The sequence below is a fragment of the Amblyraja radiata genome, chromosome 3, assembly GCF_010909765.2.
Source record: "Amblyraja radiata isolate CabotCenter1 chromosome 3, sAmbRad1.1.pri, whole genome shotgun sequence".
In the NCBI taxonomy this organism is placed as follows: Eukaryota; Metazoa; Chordata; class Chondrichthyes; order Rajiformes; family Rajidae; genus Amblyraja; species Amblyraja radiata.
In genome coordinates, this window is record NC_045958.1 from 65,077,140 (window position 1) to 65,097,731 (window position 20,592).

At 41.7% G+C, this 20,592-nt stretch overlaps 1 protein-coding gene across 1 annotated transcript in view; it reads right to left on the minus strand.

Annotated features, from left to right (window-relative positions):
* Positions 1 to 20,592, minus strand: part of adamts3 (ADAM metallopeptidase with thrombospondin type 1 motif 3) — a 268,172-nt gene that overhangs the window by 108,587 nt on the left and 138,993 nt on the right. Inside the window, exon 5 of the mRNA XM_033017939.1 lies at positions 13,938 to 14,131. Coding sequence (XP_032873830.1) covers positions 13,938 to 14,131 — 194 coding nt within the window. The remainder of the gene's footprint in view (positions 1 to 13,937; positions 14,132 to 20,592) is intronic.

Consider the following 20,592-nt stretch of genomic DNA (forward strand, 5'->3'; position numbering starts at 1 on the left):
TTCTATGTTACATTATGTCCCCGTGTTAAAGTTTTGAATTGAGTTAGGATTTTTGAATTAAGGTGGGACAGCAAAGTCATGGAAGTAGGCAATTAGTCTATGCAATGGCCTAAAATTATTTTGGAAAGGAAAATCTTGAAAGAAAAAAACCCAAAACATACGGATTGTAACTACTTTTAATGAGGTCAGATCTAAGACATTTAATTGAAAACATTCCACCTAAAAGGAAAGACCAAAACTCCTGTAAGTGGTACTAATGTAAGCAGCTGTATTTAATTAACATGTCTGGTTTTGTGACTGGCTACCAAAAATAGCACTGTTTGGTCTTCCAAAGCCTTCAACACAATGAGCTTTTCACCTAGGTTACAACATTCCAGTTCTCATAAGAAACTAAGAACATACAGAACAGACATTTTCAAATCAGCTATTAAATATATCCCTACATGTGGCTTGCTTGCTGATAGTAAGGGGAAATTCCTTGTTGCTTCCATTACATTTGGATACTTGGATAACCATGGTGATTTCCCTTGGCAGCAATTCTTCTTGTCCAAGACTAAAAAGCTGGAGGAATTCGAGATTCCAACATATCCAGTATTTAGCCCTAAATTGCGGCCAAAATGATGACAAGGCATACATGCTCGCTATTTTGCATGTGTATACATTAACAAAAGTGTTTTCCCTGCTGATACGACCAAAGGGAAGTTTTAGAAGATGAGATATTCGACAAACTACAAAGGTGTGCTTAGATTCCACCCCGACTTCACCTTTCTAATATTTGTAGACAACGGTGGGTCTCAAGTGAAAAAGCTGTTCTTATTTTAATCTCCCTCTTTCAATGTATCTTCCAATTTCTTGTCAATGCATTACCAACTCTCTATGCCTCCCCAATATTCGTCTATTTCTCAGTCCCTATTAATTTATCTCCTTTTCTATCAATGTTTTAATGTGTCTTCAATCTCTTTTTTTTCCCTCAAGATTAAACCTGTCCTTTCTTGAACTGAAGGATAGGGGAACAGCATGGAGCTCCTTTTAACAGGTACTGAAGAAGGGTCTCGACGCAAAACGTCACCCAAAATTTGAAGAAGGGTCTCGACCCGAAACGTCACCCATTCTTTCTCTCCAGAGATGCTGCCTGTCCCGCTGAGTTACTCCAGCTTTTTGTGTCTATCTTTGGTTTAAACCAGCATCTGCCGTTCCTTCTTACATACTTACCATTAGTCATTGAGATGGTGAATCTGGGTCCTTCCAGGCCATTCCTCTAATGTAAACAGTACACTACATAACCAGACATTAAGTTTTTTGAGTAAATGAAAGACTAGAGCCAACAAAATGTATGCTATGGAAAACTGGTCTCTGGGCAGGGCCTCTAAGAATATCATGGATTCAGCATGGAATATTCAAGTCTTTCCTAAAGTTGACCTGCACAAATTGTTTTCAGTGTTGAAGAGCTGATATTTCTAAGATCATTTCTGTCATCACAAGGATCTTAAAATCTGATTTGCTAAGACATTCCATCTTTGTCCAATGTTTCTTGGGCTGCATTATCTGCAAGGTGGTTGTATTCGCTGCCGATCGGAATGCCTGTTGATGTTTAGTAGAGAGTAGAGTGTTTAATTTGTTCATGATATATGTATTTTTATTTCTATTTATTTTTTACTGCACACTGAATGGACACTGGTTGAGCAACGTTTTTTTGTTTCCTCTGGGTATGTGAGTACTCAGGAAAATGACAATAAAGATATACTATACTATACTATACTATTTGGGAAATCAAAGCCTTCCAATTAATTGCAGCTGCCCTAGATATTTATGCAGCTGAATGAAAATGATTAATTGCACACGTACCAAAAATCTATTTTATATAACATCTGTTCATCTAATGCACCAAAACAGCCCTCACAGCTGCTTCTCATGATTTTTGTATTCCTCTTAATGTTAATCTGTTCCTTGCTCTTAATCTTTCCTCTCAACCACTCAAATAAACTTTCCAGATGAAACAGCAATTCAGTTGCATTTCTTGCAATCTAGTATACCACATTCACTGTTCACAATGTTGGAGAACTACATTGGAGAACTAGATCATTTTACAGAGCACCTGCATTAAGTCCTTAGGACTGGCCCTGAGCTTCCATTTTCCTGCTACTTTAATTCCTCATCCCACTTCCACTCTGACATCTGTCTGTGGCCTTCTGCACAAAATTGCGTTGAATCTCAGGAACAAAATCTCATTGTCTCTCTGGGCAAATTGCAACTTCCAGATTCAATATAAAATTCTCCCACTTGAGTTAAATTGTTCTTTTTTCTGTCTGTATCACTATTGATAATTTCTGCCACTTCCATTTGTGATTCTCGTTCAGTTATTCCCTTTCTATTAGCATAGTCTGAATTGCTGAGTAGGTCCCACAGTCCCGCTGTTAGCAATGTATCGCACAGGCAAAGAAGTGCAATCAGGAAAGCCTTGGGAAAGCTGCCAACATAATCATGGATCTTTGTCACCGTGGTCATTCCCTCTTTTCCCCTCTCCCATCGGGCAGAAGATACTATAGGTTGAAAGCATGTACCATCAGACTCAGGAAAACGTCTTCTCCACTGTTATCAAGACAAAACAATCCTCCCATAAGCTTGGGTACTATCCTGATTTTCTAACCTACTTCATTGCAGACATTGGACTATTTCCCAGAAACTGTAATGCTACAATGCTGTAATCTATATTCTGCACTCTGATATATATTTTTCTCTTTACACTACATGTTGTACTTAGTTTAGTTCAGCGATACAGCGCAGAAACAGGCCCTTCGGCCCACCTGGTCCGCGCCGACCAGCGATCCCCGCACATTAACACTATCCTACACCCACTAGGGACATTTTTTACATTTACCAAGCCAATTAACCTACAAACCTGTACGTCTTTGGAATGTGGGAGCAAACCGAAGATCTCGGTGAAAACCCATGCAGATCACGGGGAAAACATACAAACTCCATACAGACAGCACCAGTAGTCGGGATCGAACCCGGGTCTCCGGCACTGCATTCGTTGTAAGGCAGCAACTCTATCGCTGCGCCACAGTGACCACTTGTGTGTATGGCTTGATTGAACTCATGTATATTATAATCTGATTTAATTGGAGAATAAGCAAATTAAAGCATTTCACTGTACTTCACTTGTGACAATAATAAACCAATCCAATCCAATCTGATTCTAACTGCCTCATTACCCATTTGGTTGCACTCTGTCAGAGAAATTCTCTTTGTTCTACCCATCCTCCCACCTTCTCTGCTATTTTTGTTCTTCTTTCCCATTTCTAATCAAAAGTCTTAGATCTCAAATGTTAATTCTCAGCCCTCAGCCTGATCTGCTGAATGCTTCCAGCATTTCCTGTTTTTATTCCATGCCTCTCTATAACTGAAGGAGCAACATTTCTCTCTCCGCAGATTCAGCACTGTAGCTGTGGCCTTGTGCATCCTCATATGCTATATTGCGCTGCTTCAATTTCCTGTCCCAATGCTACTGCCAAAAACTTGGGCTCATTGTTAATCTTGAGCTCACCAATTAGTTGAACCACTCAGGAAATAAAAACAGAAATTGCTGGAAATACTCATGAGGTGAGGCAGAATCTGGTGAGCGAAATAGAAATATCACAGTACTTGATAAATGTTTATATTTCAGAATTCCATCATCTGCAATTTTTTTACTTTCTGATATGAGTAGCTCATTAACACTCCCCCTGAATAACTAATTTCTCTATTTTCCCGAATTTCTCCATGCCATGGTTTTCGCATCAGATAATTTCTCATCTGGCCTTTCCTGCCTTCTCCTATTTTACTATCTCCCCTGCTATCATTCGTAACTTTCTATTCTTTGCCATAGTCACCAATACCACAGCTCTTATGCCTTTTTATCTGACCTCATACCTCTAGCACATCTATAATTGAAGGCAGAATGCTGCTATCATCACTCTCATCAGCCCTGATTCACAACTTGTTGCTTAAGCCACCGCCTGTGGCAATCACTGAAATAGCTTTTGGGTGTTACAATACCTAATCTCTGAACGCCATAATTATTGTTCAGTAGCATCATCTTGAGTCTATCTGTCAAAACTGTAGCTTTACGAGGATGTTACCAAGACCCGAGGGCCTGAGCTACAGGGAGAGGTTGGGCAAGCCAAGACTTTATTCCTTGGAGCGTAGGTTGAGCCGTGATATTACAGAGGTATATAAAATCATGAGGGGAATAATAAGGGTGAATGCACTGAGTGTTTTACCTAAAGTTGGGGAATCAAGAACCAGAGGGCATTGGTATAAGGTGAGAGGGGAAAGATGTACTAGGAATCTGAAGGGCAACTCTTTCATACAGAGGAATTAGCTAATGGGTGTATGGAACAAGCTGCCAGAGGAGGTAGTTGAGGCAGGTATTATACCAACATTTAAAAGACACTTGGACAGGTACATGGATGATAATGATGATGATATTTTATTGACCTTGTACCAGACTAGGTACAGTGAAATTCTTTGTTTTATATCAAAGTTACGTGAGTGACTACGTGAAGAGTCCACCAGCCCACATGCGCGTCAATATGTCGACGCATGGCGTGAGAATGTTAAGAAACGGGCCGCTGCTCGGAAAACAGGGGCAGCGGGCCCAGAGAAGCTGGCACGGCTTGTGCAGCTGCTGCCGTGGAGGCGGGATAAAAATAGCAACGGTCGGCCAGGATAGCGGAACGCGGGAGCTGATGTTCCAAAAATAGCGGCCGGGATAGCTGAACACTATGGAGGCTCCGCGGGAGTTCAAGTTCTAAAAATAGCAACGGCCGGCGCGGCCGGGATAGCTTAACGCTATGGAGGCTCCGTGGGAGCTGGTGTTTAAATCTAGCAGCTGTCGGCTAAGTAAGGAGAACATGCTCTGTAAGGAGAAATATGCTCCGTGCACTGGAAGCATTAACAGGCGGCTCCAGCCAAATGCCTGTGGCAACACCTGGCTCAGGGTTGCAGTATGAGGGGAGTATCAGAGAGAGGTGACTCCGATTATGGGCTGAGGACATATAGCGCAAATGCCGCGAGGCTCAGCAGGAGTTGGCGATTTTAAAAAGTAGAGCTGCCGGCTCGACCGGGACATATGGGGGCCAGAGGCCTGAGGAGGCAACACCTGGTTCAGTGTTGCGTTCTAGTTCCTCCTAAAATACTCCGTTGAGGCTCTAGAAGGGAGCAAGGACTTCGGAGTCACTAGCAGGCGCAACCCGTCTAGTAAGTACAAAAAAGAAATGAATAAACAAGCAAACAAATATATAAAGGAAAAATAAATGGATGAATAAATAAAAGGGAAAGGAAATGTGCTCCTAGCTCAGGAGACATTTACAGGCTGTGTCAGTCAGATACCTGTGGCAGCAACACCTGGTTCAGGGTTGCGTTATAATATCTCCCACTCAGAAGAAGGGAAGCAATACCTGGCTCAGGGTTGCGTTACGATATTTCCCGCTCAGAAGAGGGGTGTGTTGGAGATTCTTACATATGCGACTCCAACTATGTGGTTCTCGATAAGGAAATCGAATCCCTGAAATAATGTGGGATATGCTTCATTTATGAAGGAGCTACCGGCTTTTGTCACATATTTGCCATCGCTTTGGGAATAGGAGATTCACTGGAGAAAGATCTGGCTACAAGTATCCGGGAAATATGCCAGTCCAGATAACTGCCAGACATTTGGATGTTTCCATACGTCAATTTCATCATTTGGGATAACCCAGTGATGATATATAGGCAACAAAATTATGTCAACAAGCCCAAAACTGCTCTACATTCATTTCGGCCTTTTGCAAGTCAGTAGATGGGCTCAACTGTCGGAAGTGCAGAAAATTGCATTATCACTCTCTGTAATATCCAGTTGGGGCTATTACCTTCGCAAAATGTTATAAGGCATGAGATAATTCCCAAAATGGCTCATTTTTACAGGGCCAGTAATGTGCAGCCTGCATAGTATCTCTTCAGAGAGGACTTATGTAGCAAGTTGAAGACTTGCAGGGGGAATTTAAGGCGGCTGCGGGGGTGGAGTACCATTCTAGGTGGTTAAAGCTCCAGCATTCCAGCGGATTTTCACCCTGTATTCAAGGAGCAGGAAGTGCCGTTGAAGCTCCGGAAAGGAGCAGTCGGGAGTTACTAGCTGGCCTCGCAAGAATAGCTTGTTGAACCAGGCTTGCAGTAATGACAGGCGTGAGCTGTCCAGTGAGCCCCGCTGAGGCTCTGAAGGAGCAGCTGGCCAAAGGAGAAGCCTGTCTATCCAGGCTGGGAATAAATTGGTAACGTGGCCTGCACAATAAAGCTCCAGCAAGGCTCTAAGAGGCTGTAGGTCGAAGAAGTAGTCTGTCCCATTCGGCTCAGGAATGCTGGCAGGCGTGCATTGCACAGCAATATCACTTTTGAGCTCCGGAAACGAGCTGTTGGCAAGCGTGGAGCTGAAGTTGTGGTCAGCCAGGGTCTGTAATGGAACTTCGCTGAAGCTCCAACAAGCAGGTCGACCCGGGTTCAGAGACGCTGGCAGGTAAGGTCTCTTTATTAACCTCCGTAAAACTCCGAAATGGAGCCGTCTGTCAGCCCGGGTTTGGATTTACTGGCAGCATGGGCTGTCTAGTATCTTTCACTGTCTCTGGAGAAGATCAGGTTGATGCAGTGACATTGGCAGGGTGCCTTGCATAGTAACCTCTGTAAGTTCCAAGTAGGAACAGCTTGGTTACCCTGGTTCAGGATAGACCATCTTGGAACTGGCTGGCCATATGGATCATATTGACCAAGGAAGCACTGCCTCAAAATCTGTGATTGAGGTTATCAGGCTGTTCAGTAGAGTGAAGTAGTTGAAGTCTCCCTCAACACATGTTTAAAATTCTGCTCAGTTAGTGGAGTTGCCAGTTCGTTGGAAATATCATTGCCATCCTTTCTGGGATAGGCAGCTACCAGCAGGAAGCCGGTCTGGCATGTAGTATTCTTTATCTGACCTGCAGGTTCATGTTGTGAATCAAAAATGTATATATAATAATCTGTAGGCTCTCAATACCAGTATTCCTGATTGAGTGGCTGGTCGAAGAGATTGTGTTGCGCACATTGGCAACCCAGACAGGTGATTTCAGTCAGAGGACTGCAAAGCAATTCCTGGTTCAGGCTTGCATTAGGCTAATTTCCCACTCTGAGGAAGAACGCTGAGGATTCGTGGTGCTCTGACAGTCAAGAGTTGACAGGGAACTCGTATTCCCACATCAAGTGGATGCTGTGTTTCAGCTCTAGTCATAAGGTTCTGGATATTTGTTATCAGCAAAATAAATGAATAAACAGATAAATGCATCTTCCGTGGCAAGAGAAGACAAAAATTTCCGTCCGTACGGTCAATAGAGGAAATGATGGTTTCAAGTGGAATCAGTGACATCGCACAAAGCATGAGTAGTCTGCCCAAGAACAAGAGGGGTATATTTCTGATAATTCTCAAGATTGCAGAAACGTGGAGCATGCCAAATCAGGTTAGGATTTGGCTAATCTGATTATGTGTTTGGTTACCCAGTTTGAGATGGATGATTGCCTTTCAGCAATTTAGCTGATTCAGAGAATCGATCTTGAAGATGCATACTTTGCCATATCTATACACAAGAGGCACAGATATATCTGGTGTTTTGATAACAAAGCCAGTGGTGGAGGCTAATGCTGCCCTACTCAGATCAAAAGGGCATTGTGCCATCGAGTTTTTAGATGACATGCAAAATTTGCAGCTGATAAGACTTAGGGGTTTATCAGTAGATGCCTCTTATGATATTAAGGATGAGGCAACATGAAATTTAATAGTGTCAACTTTACCTATTCATTCAGGGTGTCCATGGTAAGGCGGCTGAAAGAAGCTCCTATTTACTCGGTCACAAGTGATGGTTGGTGCAGCCTTTTTCTCGGGCAGCTAGCTCTGCATGATTGTATGGGAAGTTTGTGAATAAGACATGAGTTACTTTTAAATGGAAGTAACAGAGGTTTGTGTTGCTTTCAGTTTTGGCTTAGAGAAACGATTATGTGATAGCACAATTGACACTGCCTGTGCTGCTTTGTCATTCTCTATAGTCCCATCAGTGGGACAATAAATTATTGGTTATTCACCCGCTGTTCACTAATGTTATGCAAGGTGTCATTTACATGACCGCTCTAAAAGCCTACATGCATAGTAGTGTGCAATGTATATCAGTAATTATTAAACAGATATTCATCTACTGTATTACTAATGGGAGCAATATCTTTTAAGTTGATTATGCTTTTAGCAACTGATTTCAGCACAAAGAACACAGTCTTTACTCAATGTCTGGCTCGGTCTCTGGGTCATAACTGACATGAGGGTAGCTTGTTATGGGAATGATCTCATAAAGCAAAGCGGGCATGGTTGCGTACATTTGTAGTTGACACCATACCCACCAGATCGGAGATTGGGGGTGTTATTATGTATACAGGTACACTGAGCTTGCTAGTACCTATGAGATGAAGGATAGTTTCTTCATTGTTATTTAATAGTCTCTCAAGAGATTGCTGATGACTCATTAGCAGCCAATAGAATGGATATTTATTTTTCATCATACAGTAGGAGGCTTACATAGTGCGTTTTCAGAAGTTATAACATTTGGTTGAATATGTCTGGATGTTTGCAGATAGAATTCTGAACAGTGTTGCATGAGTTATTGTCTAACTCAAAGCCAATTGGGACTGTGGTCCGATTAAGAGCGATGGCCATGTATGCAAGTTAGCATCATGGTATTAATAACCCATGTTTTCTACCATTTATGGTTTATCTGTTTAAGTGTTTCACACACAGATTGGGTTACTGCATGAAACCACACAGCTTTGAAGGTTTCACGTGACTTTGATATAAAATAGAAAGATTAAACGAAAACTTACCGTTTGAAGTTTGATCTTTATTTTATGAGAAGTTGAAGTGAGGGATTACGTGCCCTCCGAACCCTGATTCTTATAAAGATCATCCAGTAAGTCTAGGGTCGTTAATCTTTCTATAATTTAAATCCGTACAACTGGTCTGTGGCTTCATACAGTTGCTCGGAAGATTGACGCGCATGCGGGCTGGCGGGCTCTTCACGTAATCCCTCACTTCAACTTCTCATAAAATAAGGATCAAACTTCAAACGGTAAGTTTTCGTTTAATCTTTCTATTTTTGCATACAAAGTACACAAGAGTCCCCACATCAGTGCTGGGGAGAGGGGAGAACAATGGAGGACCGGGCACGGGATACTTTGCAACTGTTGCCGCCCTATATGTGGCGACTCTTTGTATACCATGGGTATGCAAAACAAAAAATATCACTGTGACTTGTCACATGTGACAATAAAACATCATTCATTCATATAAGGGACTTAGATAGGGTAGAATTCGTAAGGTGCATCCACAAGGTTTTTTTTTTTAAGCAGATAGTCGTGTTCTGCTAGGAAAAGGGCTGAACTTAATATTGTTTTAGGGAATGAGAATTGAGCTCATGGAGGAACTCTCTCATAAAAGTGGCCATAATTTGCTATGCATCAAAGGAGTAATGGGTAAAGGTAAGGTTGGTCCTAGAGTTAGACTCTTCAATTGGGGGACGGCTGATTTTATAGGATCGGAAAAATGTCAGTTGGGAGCAGCTACAAGACGCAAAAAAAACAACAGGTAAGAGGGAAGGGGGGTTAAAGTTGTGACAGTAAGAGTTCAGAGTCAACATAACCCTATTAAGTTATAAAGTAAAGATGTTGAGATTTTGGAACCTTGGTTAACAAAAAATAAAAGACAGAACAGTATGTGAGATAAAGAAAATTGGTATCAAATGAGGTTTGAAGATTATGAAGTATCGAGGATGCAAGAAGGACAAAAAAAGGACACAAAATGGCTTCAGAAAGAGGATTAAGGAGAATCCCAAAACTTTTTATATCAGGTTGGCTTGGGAAAAAGCAATCCCTCACGGACCAACAGGGAAATGTTAAGAGATGTTAGCAAACCTTATGGTGGATATATCGCCAGGGCCTGACATAATCTAGGTCAGAATGCTAGGGGAAGCAAGGAAAAGATTGCTGGAGCTCCAACAGAAGGTTTTGTATCTTTGGTGGACTCAGAAAGCTAATATTGTCCCCTTGTTCAAAAAGGGCAGTGGAAATAAGGAAATTATAGGTGAGCCTTACATCAGTGGTGGAAAAAATAGTGGAAAAGGTCCAAAGGTTAAAATTAATGTTCCCTGGAAAGATAGACACTGATTTGGGAAAGTCAGCATGGTTTGTTCAGGGCAAATCCCATCTCACTAATCCAATACATTTTTCAAGAAGCTACTTAAGTGAATGGATGAAGGCAGCACATGGAAATAAGAGGCTAAGAGGTTAGTGGTGGAGGGTTGATTTTCTGACTGGAATTCTGCGATCAGTGATGTATCACAGTGATCAGCGCTGGGGCATTAGTAGTTTGTCATATCATAAATGACTTGGATGAGAATGAAGGTTGGCTGATTGGGAGGTTTGAAGTTGACAAGTAAATTGGTGGTGGTAGATAGTGAAGAAGGTTAATTAAGTATACAGAAAGGCATAGATCAGCTAGAAAATTGGGAGGGGGGGAGGGATTGGGGGAGCAGTCTGGCAATTTACTCCAGCCATGTGTGAGGTAATCCTTTCTGCAAAATCAAATGCTGGCAAGCCATTTGCAATAAATGGCAGGGACGTTAGTAATGTTGATAAACTAAAAGACCTTATGGTGCCATGGGTCCCTAACCGTGAGAGACCAAAGTTCCCTGAAATGGCAGGAGAAGTGAATAGGGAGGTAAAGAAGGCATTTGGTATGTTTGCCTGCATTGGCCAAGGCATTAAGTATAAGAGCTAATATGCCATGTAGTAGCTGTACAAAACGCTGGTTAGGCCGCATGTGAAGTATTATGTAAAGTTCTGATCTCTACACTACTGGAAGAATGTGATAGCAATGGACAGAATGCAGAAGAGATTTACCAGAATGGAATGGACTTGACATGAGCAGACATTGGCTCGGTTTGTCCTCACTGGAGAATAGTTGAAGGGAAAGAAATTTGAAGGAGATTTAAGGGGCAAAATTTTCAAACAGTGTGGTGATGATAATGAATGAACTGCCGGAGGAGGTAGTGGAAGCAAATACAATTACAAAATTTGAAAGGCATTTACACTGGTAATTGAACAGGAGAGGCATAGAGGGATATGAGCCTTATGCAGACAAATGCAATATTATATCAGAATGTATGAGTTGGCCCATTGGGGCTGATTCTGTGTGAGTAAAACTTTGTCTTTAATGCTCTTCTGAAATACCTTCAAAATTCTGCTAAGTTGCAGGCAAATTAATTAAAACCGTTGTTCTTGGCGAAAGCAAGATTTAGAGAAGATTTAATTTTGTAGAATTTCAGTGGAATGAATTGGGAAAAAATATTTGATCTAGGTGTGGAGTCCATCACAAGATTGTTTTCAATTTAAAATTCTCATCCTTTGAGATTACAAGAAATCTCTTTACACAGTTACGGAACCATGAAATGGTTTGCTACATGCAGCTAAGTCATGGATAATTACACCTATTAAGGAAGGCTCCAAAAACATTTGAAGCAGAGAAAGGATTATAATTGGAAGTAGAGCATGGAGCTGCGGAGGTGTGTTTGTGTCAGTTTAGGGAGAAGCTAAAGAAAAAACGGATGAATAGTCTTTCAGTGTTGTAAATCCCTACAATTTTAGAAAAGATTGAGAGAAAAGATTGTGGCCACTGAACCAGCAAGTTTGTTGTCATATTTAGTAATATCATGGTTGACTGACAAACTACAGAGGCAACGGGGAGAACAAATGTAAAAAGTGCTGAGTAGTTTACGACCCAATTGCCTTCTGGTCCCAACAAGCATAATGAGGGAACCTGGAGAGAGCATTTAAAAGATGCTGAGCTTTAGCAGAGTGGCCATTGAGGGAGAGATTATGTTAAGGTTCAAGTGCAGTGAGTTGTAAATGCTGAGACTTTGTCTTAAGGCGCTTTGGTGAAGAGGCTGCGCAATCGTTAAGATAACACAAGCTAAAATATTTAACTTTCCTTGACGGTTTAGAAATGGAAGTTAGGGCATCCGTTTGCTCCTTTTGTGGGATTTGGGAGATGAAGGAAACGGCCAGTGTTGCTGATGCCTGCACCCGCGGGTAATGTGTCCAGCAGTAGTTCCTGACCGACTATTCTGAGCAGTTAGAGCTGCGGCTGGACATATTCAGGTGCACCCGTGATGCTGCGAGCATTATAGATGGGAGATTTAGCGAGGTTAACATGCCAAAGGCGCAGGCCGCAGGTAATCTGGTGACCACATGGAAAAGTAGAGGGGGTGGCCTGAGAGTGAAAAATACCCCTCATGAACAGGTATCTGGTTTTGGATTCCATTGAGGCAGATGGTCTTGCAGAGGGCAGCAGCAGTACCACCAGCCAGATCAGTACCACCAGCCAGATCGGTACAACTGGTTCTGATGTACAGCATGGGAGGTGGAGGTAACGGGAGCTTAGCACTTGGGCAGCTTGCAACCCAGTGGTATGAATATTGATTTCTCTAACTTCAAGTAACCTTTGCATCCCCTCTCTCCTGTTGTGAAATATGGCTGAGCAAGAGACAAAAGAGTCAGTGGGGACATTTTGAAACCAGGGGCCATAATTCAAATAGTTTTTAAATAGTTGTGGAAACAATAGGCCTGGTCCACAACAAATTCCTAAAGTGGGGGGAAGAGAAAGCATTGGACAGGAACTTGCTAAGGTTGATTGTGAGTGGCAGTTTGCAAGTAAAGGGACATGTGGCAATTGAGAGGATTTTTAAAGCAATATAGAGAGACTTCGGGGACAGCATGTTCTTGTTTGAGTGTAGGACAAGGCTGACAGGATTAGGAAACCCTGGTTGATGAGGGATATTGAAGCACTGGCCAGGAAAATGGACATGGACATATGTATAGGTGGCTCTACCTGATGTACTGCAGTTATAGCTGTCCCTGGCAACTTGGTTAGCATGGACAAGGTGCCTGTTTCTGTGCTGAATAGTTCTATGACATATTTCCCTGAAAATGGGAACACAGTAAGACAGCATCATGGAGGTGGAATTTGGCACATTTGCCTTCATTGGTCAGGCCACTAAGTACAAGAGTTAAGATGTTATGTTGCAGTTTACAAGACACTGGTGAGATAACACTTGCATTATGGTGTGCAATTTGCGTCGTCAGTAAGCTGTGGTAAATATTCATGACAATATACTTGGACTGTGGGGCTTGAGTTATAACGAGAGGTTGGATGGGCTGGAACTTTTTTTGTGGAATGTAGGAGGCTGAGGCTTGACCTTACATCAGTTTGTAAAATAATGAGGGGCCTAGATAAGATGGATGGTCTGTTTTTCACCCAGGTTATGGGAGTTGAAGACTACAGGGCGTAGATTTTAGCTGTGAGGGGAAGATTTACAAGGGGCCTAAGGACAACATTTTCACATCAAGGGGTGAATATAAATATTTGAAACCAGCTTCCTGAGGAAGTTGTAGAGGCAGGTACAATTACAGTCATTAAAAGACATTTGGACAGATACATGGATAGAAAAGATTTCAAGGGATATGGGCCAAACATAGGCAAATGGAACTAGCTTGGATAGACATTTTGTTCAATATGTATGAAAAGCCTGTTTCCACGCTGTGTGACTGACTTTATGACACAAAACAATGGCGAATCTGAAAATGGCATTATCTTATATTAGTATAAAGAAACATTACGAATCGTAGTAGATCTATAAATGATTTTTGATGTCAAATACTACATAGCATCTTAGAAAATGATAAAACAATTGCAAAATAACCAGAAGTATCATGCAACTTGCTACAACAGCAAATATATGTCCATAACGTTTTACATGAATTCAGAAGTTTTGAAAACATGACACCACAGTACAGATACCTACTATATTCATTAGGGTCAACAGGTAGTTCTGGACATGTTCTTTCCCATGGAACCGCACTACAGAGTCATCCACTCCCAAGAGCACCTCAATGTTGTAGTCATCATCTTTCGCATGTCTCCGTTGCCTCAAGGTTTCATCCAATCGTTTTCCAACCTTGTCATACATACGGTCTAGGTCACCAGCAAAGTCAGATCCTGTCAACAAACAAAATCAGTGTTTAGCACAAACTGAATCTGAGTGGATTCTGACAGCATATTTTACTAGAGAGCAGATATTATACCTACATTCAGTAACCTTGAAAAAGTCTGTGCTCAGGACGGTGGCCTGTGGAATTGAAGAAGGGTGGTCACAAACTCACAAGTTCTCAAGTTATAGGAGTAGAATTCGACCATTAGGCCCATCGAGTCCATTCGGCCATTCAATCATGGCTGATCTTGGCCTCCTAATCCCATTTTCACCCCTTATCACCATAACCCTTGACACCCGTTCTAATCAAGAATTTGTCTATCTCAGCCTTTAAAATATCCACTGAATTGGTCATTGGAACATGGTTAAGTTGTGCAGCACCTTGATCTCTGCCACTTTCGAATCATAGAGTGATTGATAGAATGAATCAGAGAACACCCAAAGGAGTTCACATGGCTCCTTGTGCCCATGCATCAGGGCTGAGAGAGTCATAGAGTCATACAGCATGGAAACAGGCCCATCAGTCCAACCTGCCCACAATGACCAACATGTCCCTCCTACACTAGTCCCAATTGCCTGCATTTGGCCCTTTTCCCTCTAAGCTTGTCCCATCTACTTTTAGTGTGAATCATGGGCTAATGGGAAATTTCATTCTTCTTTTATTGCGACACCAGTCACCCGGCCAGGCTCATTTCCCAATAAAAGTCCCAATAATCTTCTTGGCCACACCAAACAATTTCTGTCCCATCTAATCTTCCTGTCCTGAGTAAGTCCTAGTCTATATTGGGGAATCACCAAATAGAACAACCCTGTGGTTCTTGCATCCTTCCGTAATCTGTTTACATATCTAAACCTATATCTCCCGCTGGTTATTGTGTGGCCTATAATGTTCCATCAGAGAAATTGCTCGTTTTCTACTTTTTAGCTCAACCCATAATACATCTGTAGACATACCCAACAGTATGCCCTCTCTGAATACCACTGTGACATTCTCCCTGATTAGTAAAGCATCTCCTCCACCACTTTCACTCCCATCTCTATCTCATCGGAACATATTGAAACCCAGTTTTTGAGCTGTCCGTTGTATCTCTCTTGCAACCAAGTTTCTGCAATGGCCACCTTATCATAATTCCAAGCGATGATCCAAGCTCTAAATTCATCAGCTTTACCCACACTCCTCCTTGCATTGAAGTAAACTCACTTCAACCCTTCATTATCCCCATATTCATTAACCTCTCCCTGCCTCCGATTCCTTTGAAACTTACTTATCATAATCTCCACTGTCTGGGTTGGAGGGTAGCTAATGTTATCCCACTTTTTAAGAAAGGTGGGAGAGAGAAAACGGGGAATTATAGACCAGTTAGCCTGACATCGGTGGTGGGGAAGATGCTGGAGTCAACTATAAAAGATGAGATAGCCGCAATTTTGGATAGCAGTAACAGGATCGGTCAGAGTCAGCATGGATTTACAAAGGGGAAATCATGCTTGACTAATCTTCTGATGTGCACTCTACCCCCAATACCATGTGCCCTAATTTTGCCCACTAATCTCCTATGTGGATTTTCTTTAATCAGATTTACAAATGGCATTTCATGGCCCCTTTTTACCCCCTTGAATTACCGGGGTACCAGTTTTCCTGCTTGCTCAATGTTCTTCAAAGGCCCTGCCTGATTTCATCTTATATAGAACATAGAACAGTGCAGCGTGGTAACAGGCCCTTCAGCCCACAATGTCTATGAAATCATGATGGCAAGACAATGAATCTATCCAAAAGCCTCTTAAATGCCATTATCGTATTTGCCTCCATTACCATTCCTGGCAGCATATTTCAGGCTCCTACTACCCTCTGACTGTCATTGTGACATTCTCTCTGATTAGTAATCCAACTCATCCACTTCTTTTACACCCTCTGAGGGAATTAATCTTTGGAATTCTCTCCCCAAAAGAACTAGGGATGTTCCGTTTCTGAGACATTCACAACATCGATTGAGTTTGTATGGTAAGGGAACAGAGGGATTAAATAGTTCATACAAGAGAGTGGGGCTGAGATAAAAGAAAAGCTCTGATTTATTAAAATGCAGACCAGGGGTGAAAGGCTGCTCAGGCTACTTTTTTTCTGTTCTTATTGCAGCAGTTGGCCACTAGATACCTGATCATTCCAAGTTTGAGTCTCTGCAAGTTGTGACCCACTGATTACCAAATTGGGAGAATCACTCACATCAAATATATGAGAATTTTAGCACCAGATTCCTGAATTTGCAATGAAAAGGTTCATTCTCCTTTGAATGAATGCTGTTTGGGACAAGCTGCTGTTATGCAGTAGTATGGATATATATGGTACTGATTAAGAAGGACTGATCTAGTGCGACGTATGCTGGGCATGCTGAAGTTAATGTGAATTTTCCACTATACATAGAATAAAAGTGCAAGTATCAAATTATGAAATAGTAAAAACATTTACCCAAATGTTTAAGTGAAATTTCCTGCCTTAATTATTTGGATTAACGCTCTGCCAACCTAAACTCCAAAGAATACTGCTCTTAAGCTGCCGTTTGCTATACTAAATCAGACTGACCATACATCATTTCCTCACCTCCATGTCAGTTCCTGGAACCTGCTCAGTGCATGGACCACTGGGTAGACATTATGGAAATTATTGCCACTGTGTTCTTCACTATATTCACACAGAGAAGAGTAATTATCATGTTTGGTGTGGGCATTGTGGGGCCAAAGGGTCAGTTCCCGTGCTGTACTGTTCTATGTTGTATAAGATCATCCATCTGCCTCCTGCATTCCAAAGGAATAAAGTCCTAGCCTGCCCTATCTCTCCCCGTAGCTCAAGCCCGAGTTCTGGCAACATTTTTGCAAATCTTCACTGCACTAATTCCAGATTAATAAAATTTTGCCTATAGCAGGCTGGCCAAATTCAAACACAATACTTCCACTAATGTCTTATACAACTGCAATGTAGCATTCCATTTCTATACACAATTCCCTGACTGATGAAGGCCAGTGTGCCAAGTCAAGTCACATTTATTTATATAGCACATTTAAAAAACAACTCTCGTTGGCCAAAGTGCTTTACATTTGTTATAAGAATAGTATAAACAAACAAACTATATACATATATACATATAGCCCTCGCTCAGTGGACGTCAGAAAGGGCATGGGAGTATAGATAAGTTTTTAGTCTTGACTTAAAGGAGTCGATGGAGGGGGCAGTTCTGATGGGAAGAGGGATGCTGTTCCACAGTCTAGGAGCTGCAACGGCAAAGGCGCGGTTGCCCCTAAGCTTATGCCTAGACCGCGGGATGTTCAGCAGCCCCAAATCGGCCGATCTGAGGGACCTGGAGGTGGAGTGGTGGGTGAGAAGAATTTTAATGTAGGAGGGGGAAAGCCCATTGAGGGCTTTGTAGACATAGAGGAGGGTCTTGAAATGTATACGGAACCGCACAGGGAGCCAGTGGAGAGAGGCCAGGATCGGGGTGATGTGGTCCCTTTTTCGGGTGCCCGTCAGGAGTCTCGCTGCGGCGTTTTGGACCAGTTGCAGGCGCGACAGGGAAGATTGGCTGATGCCAGTGTAAAGAGAGTTGCAGTAATCTAGGCAGGAGGAGATAAATGTGTGGATGATCTTTTCGAGGTCATCAAAGTGGAGGAATTGACTTATTTTAGCTATCGTCCGAAGCTGAAAGAAGTCAAAAGCTTTCTCCCCCACCCTATATAACCTCAATGCTGTTTTCAGAGAACTATGTACTTATACTAGATGTGCCTGTTTTACAACAGTCCCCAAGGCCTCATTGTTCATTGAGAAGGTCCTGCGCTGATTTGATTCACAAAATTCAACACTTATCCGCATTGAACTCCATTAGCCATTCCTCAGCTGATTCAGATCCCTCTGCAATTCTTAATAATCATCTTCTCTGTCCATGATACCACCTATTTTTGTGTCATCTAAACACTTACTAATCATGCCCTGGATTTTCTCATCCATATCGTTGGTATATTTGACAAACAGCAATGGGCCCGGCACCAAACACAAATCGCAGGCCAGTGTGAAAATAAAACCTTCCACCACCACCCTCTGCTTTGCTACAAAGCCAATTCTGTACCCAGTTAGCCAGCTGTCCAGAAGCCTATCATGTGGAATCTTATCAGAGGCCTGCTGATGCCGTATTGACTGCATCTACAGCTCTGTTTGTTTTTAATTATCAGTGTGCTTGTAATTGACTTCAGTGGGAATGATAAATGGCTCCCGCTATTTTCCTGATAAATGTATGCGATGTGTGATATAATCGATGGGGACACACAGCACTGTTGCTAATGCAAAATCATCACTAGCAATTAATGCAATTCATCATGTCACATTAAATTACCTGACAGATCTATGCTCAAGAGAGATTATTATGTTGTAACAAACAATTAGCTTAACTAATGCAACAAATGTCATTAAAATTTCCTACAGGAAACACACAAGGAAATATTTATTTACTTTTACACTTGTGAGCTAAGCATTCAGATCTCATGCAACAAACGTTTAAATTTTATGCTCATATTTTCCTCTACCGACTATAGTAAAATCAACAAAAACAGGGCGGTGATAACCACCTGATATAATTAGGACGAAAAATAAGAGAATCGGATGCACTGGGTCGGATCCTGCATAGTCTGATGCGATGCCCTTGCTCAACCGTGCCAATCCTAACCTTTTGTGACCACACAGGCCCTGACGTACCTAATGCCTTGGCCACAACAGGCAAATGTGCCATGACTGGTGACTAGGCCTTTTGCCAATGCACTCAGAGGCCTGATCTCTGGCAGAAACCCTGAAGGTTATAATGCCATGGGCTTGAAAACCCCATTAAAACGCAGTGAATCAAGAAACATATACAAAACCAATGCAAATAAAGGACTTTGATAAATTTATGTTTTTCTCAAGGTAATGCCATCCACTTAAGTGTCTATGTCTGCTTAAATTGAAGGTCCAGGCATGGTCTATGTGCCTCCTTTGCTCATTAATACATGGTCCAGGGAGCAGTGAGCAGTCAGTTGCATCTGTTCCTGACCTCCAGCATGTGTCATATTTCTAAACTACAATCCTATATGCAAACATCCAGAATACCTTGACATGTGAACAGCAGCTAGCTGGCACCATAAGAATGATCCTCATTGAATCCAACTCATTATTAACAAGCAAGGTAAAGAATCTTTCTCAGAATAATCATTGAATGAGGTAGCGATTTCTTGGAATTCATTTCTTGGAAATTGAAGCATATTGGACAACTTAACTATTTTAAACACAAGCCGTCCCAGGTAACAAATGTTTCTGTTTTTATAAACACCCATGTCAATTTTGACCAAAATTCAGAAAATACACAAAAATCACTCAACATGTTAACCATACTTCCAGAGTATTGTAATGAATGGCAACAAAACACATAAGACTGATAAGAAAGAACAATACAATTACTAAAAGTGAAAAGATCCTTCCTGTTTGTAGTATGAACATTGTCCGTATGAACATTGGACTTTTGAATTTAATAGTATTATAGGAGTTCATTTATATATACACCTATTCATTAATCAGGTGTTTATAACCTGGTATGTCGCCTGCATAAATATAATATTTTCCTAACAATACATTAAGAGGTTCATTGCATTTATTTTCTTATTTATTCAGTAAGTTGTATTTTATTCAATCTGCGATGGCATACATTGTCAATCCCTGGTGAATCTGTGGAATTAGAAGGCTGTGGAAGGCAAATCAACAGATTTTTAAAGCGGAAATTGACAGATTCTTGATTAGTACGGGTGTCAGGTGTTACGGGGAGAAGGCAGGAGAATGGGGTTGAGTGGGAAAGTTAGATCAGCCATGATTAAATGATAGAGTAGACCTGAGGGGCGAGTGACCTAATTCTGCTCCCACAACTTATGAATCAATGCTGTGAAGTACATAAAGGTCAACTACATTTCCTCTTTGTGATCACAGTAAAGTAAATGTGCTTTACTGTCAATTAAACACTTCAGGGTATTGATCATTGTGTCAGTGCATTGAAAAAGGCTGCCACGCTGATCTCCCTCTAAAACCAGTGTGGAAAGAATCAGATAATCGACTTTGTTTGTCACCTTACTTGAGAGACAAAATTCTCCCAGTTATTCAAAATCATGGCATGGATCTATTACATCTTCTAAGAAGGCAGATGAGCTTGATAGCTGATATATCGATGGAAAGATACCATCTTCTCAGTGCAGATTGCTTCACCATTGCACAGGAATGCCACTCCACATTAGACTCACAAGCATCTGAGTACAACGCACAATATTCTGACTCGGAGAAAAGAATATTAGCATAATGTCGTAGAAGGAGAAAAATGAATGGGAAACCTATAAATTAAAGAAGGCAAATGCATCCTATAATGGATAAGTACGTGGGAAGCTGCAGAAAATAGTGGACAATGCATGGTCCATCACG